Source organism: Argentina anserina, chromosome 3 (genome assembly GCF_933775445.1).
Source record: "Argentina anserina chromosome 3, drPotAnse1.1, whole genome shotgun sequence".
NCBI classification, from domain to species: domain Eukaryota; kingdom Viridiplantae; phylum Streptophyta; class Magnoliopsida; order Rosales; family Rosaceae; genus Argentina; species Argentina anserina.
In genome coordinates, this window is record NC_065874.1 from 25,569,354 (window position 1) to 25,571,162 (window position 1,809).

General features: G+C 39.8%; 1 protein-coding gene across 1 annotated transcript; it reads right to left on the reverse strand.

Moving 5' to 3' along the window:
• Window positions 1-275: 275 nt before the first annotated feature.
• LOC126787323 (kiwellin-like) lies at window positions 276-773 on the reverse strand. Its single transcript, XM_050513229.1, has one exon. It carries the CDS (start codon window positions 771-773, stop codon window positions 276-278), a length of 498 nt encoding a protein of 165 aa, XP_050369186.1.
• Window positions 774-1,809: the final 1,036 nt, after the last annotated feature.

The window sequence follows — 1,809 nt, forward strand, 5'->3', positions numbered from 1 at the left end:
AAAATTGAAATTTCACTCTGTAATTTCAGAGTGAAACTTCACTCTTGATAGAAATTGTATATATATATATATATAAGATTACCCCATGATTAACATCACGTAATTCACGTTGACGGCAAATGCAATACATGAATAATTCTGTCACATAAACAAATAATGACATAAAGCAATATCAAAATTTTTCAAAGCAGTCGGAAGGTGGTGGTCTTCTTAATGTTGAATCTGTTTTATCAATGCAGGAACGTAATGTGATTGCATTATAAATTTATAACTAGCTAAGTCATGGCCCAAGTAACGTCAACAATTCCTACCCCTTGATCGAGTCCCAAAGCGTTCCACACTGCTGGAGAGCCATCAACAATATTGCTCAAGCACGGTGGCTGACCTCCGTGGTCTCGGTTACATCCTTCACGGGAATCACATTCGTCCACCACTTTAGCCATCACACTCGCCCCATTAGTTGCCGCAATTGTTATCATGCTCCCACAACGCGACCCACTATTGTACCACCCGGTGGAAAGTGCCACAACTAGTTCATTGTTGTCATGATATTGCCCGTCACACTCGAACGGATCCCCGCCGTCACCGCCTTTGCTGAAATCGTTGAGGGTCAGTTTGGCTCCAGTCGGTGCCGTTACTGGAGGCGAGCACGTGTATATGGGGAAGGATGTTCCATGGTAAACTATCGAGCCTGAGGGATCACATGAAAGAGTTGGGGCGATGGCAATGAAAATGAAAAAAAGAGATATCAACAGTACTGAAGTAGTTTCCATTCTTAATCAGGAAAGATATGAGGTGAGGAAGGAGATTAACAATTATATAGTAAATTTGCCTGAGGTCTATTTTACTTCTTCTGGCATGGCATGTAGAATAAACGAAAAGGAGCGCATGATTCATCGCTGTCCGTCATTGCTGATCGAGTTGTAAATGGCATACATGAAGAATAATTATTGTTAACAACTCAATAGACACATATAAGTTAGTATTCAGGTCAGCGTATTATGTCTGTCAACAAGATCACAAATAATTGTAGTTCATACTTCATAGGACAGTTTATAGACCTAAGGAGATTTTCGTTATCTGTTTCAAAGATGCACAAGCTGTAGAGATCGATCACCAGAAAAAGAGAAGTTCACAAGCTGTAAACAACCATTAGAAAAACCACCCTGATAGATGTTTCCAAAGAATCGCTCTTAATTCTGTCTCATCAGAGCTCCTTGATCGTGAGTCATCGTAGAACCTGGTATCGATCACTTGTCGATCTTATTTCTACCTAGCTCTTCTAAACCAGAGTGCCCTATTCATCACCGTACCATGCATGCGTGCTGCTGCCCAATTGATGCTAGAAGCCAAAGCCCAAATGATTTATCAAAACATGCACATCTATTTATAGTTACTTGGAATTGCGCTTTGAGGTCTTGCATCTGATTTACTGTAAATGATTTTGTTCAGGTTGATTTGCATCAGAGCCGGATCTGAGGCGAGACCATGATCGAGGCAAGATTCATACGTAGACTCTCAAAATAGTTTCAGATGTGTATATGCATTGTCATCCATATAGCAACGTATATGGTGGTTTGGGATATAGATATACATGATATTGTGTTTCATTCACTTTTAGTGGCATTTCCCTTCTTCATTTTTAGGCAAGATCTATTTATTCTCCTTCTTATTTTGTTACTCTCAGGTATTTCTGTTTTAGCTATAACATATTGAAAATATATGGAGGGCCCTCATCTCGCTTCCATGCTTGCTTTCTGAGGGATATACAAACTCACAAAACGCAATGCAATGAAGATGAGGGAAAAA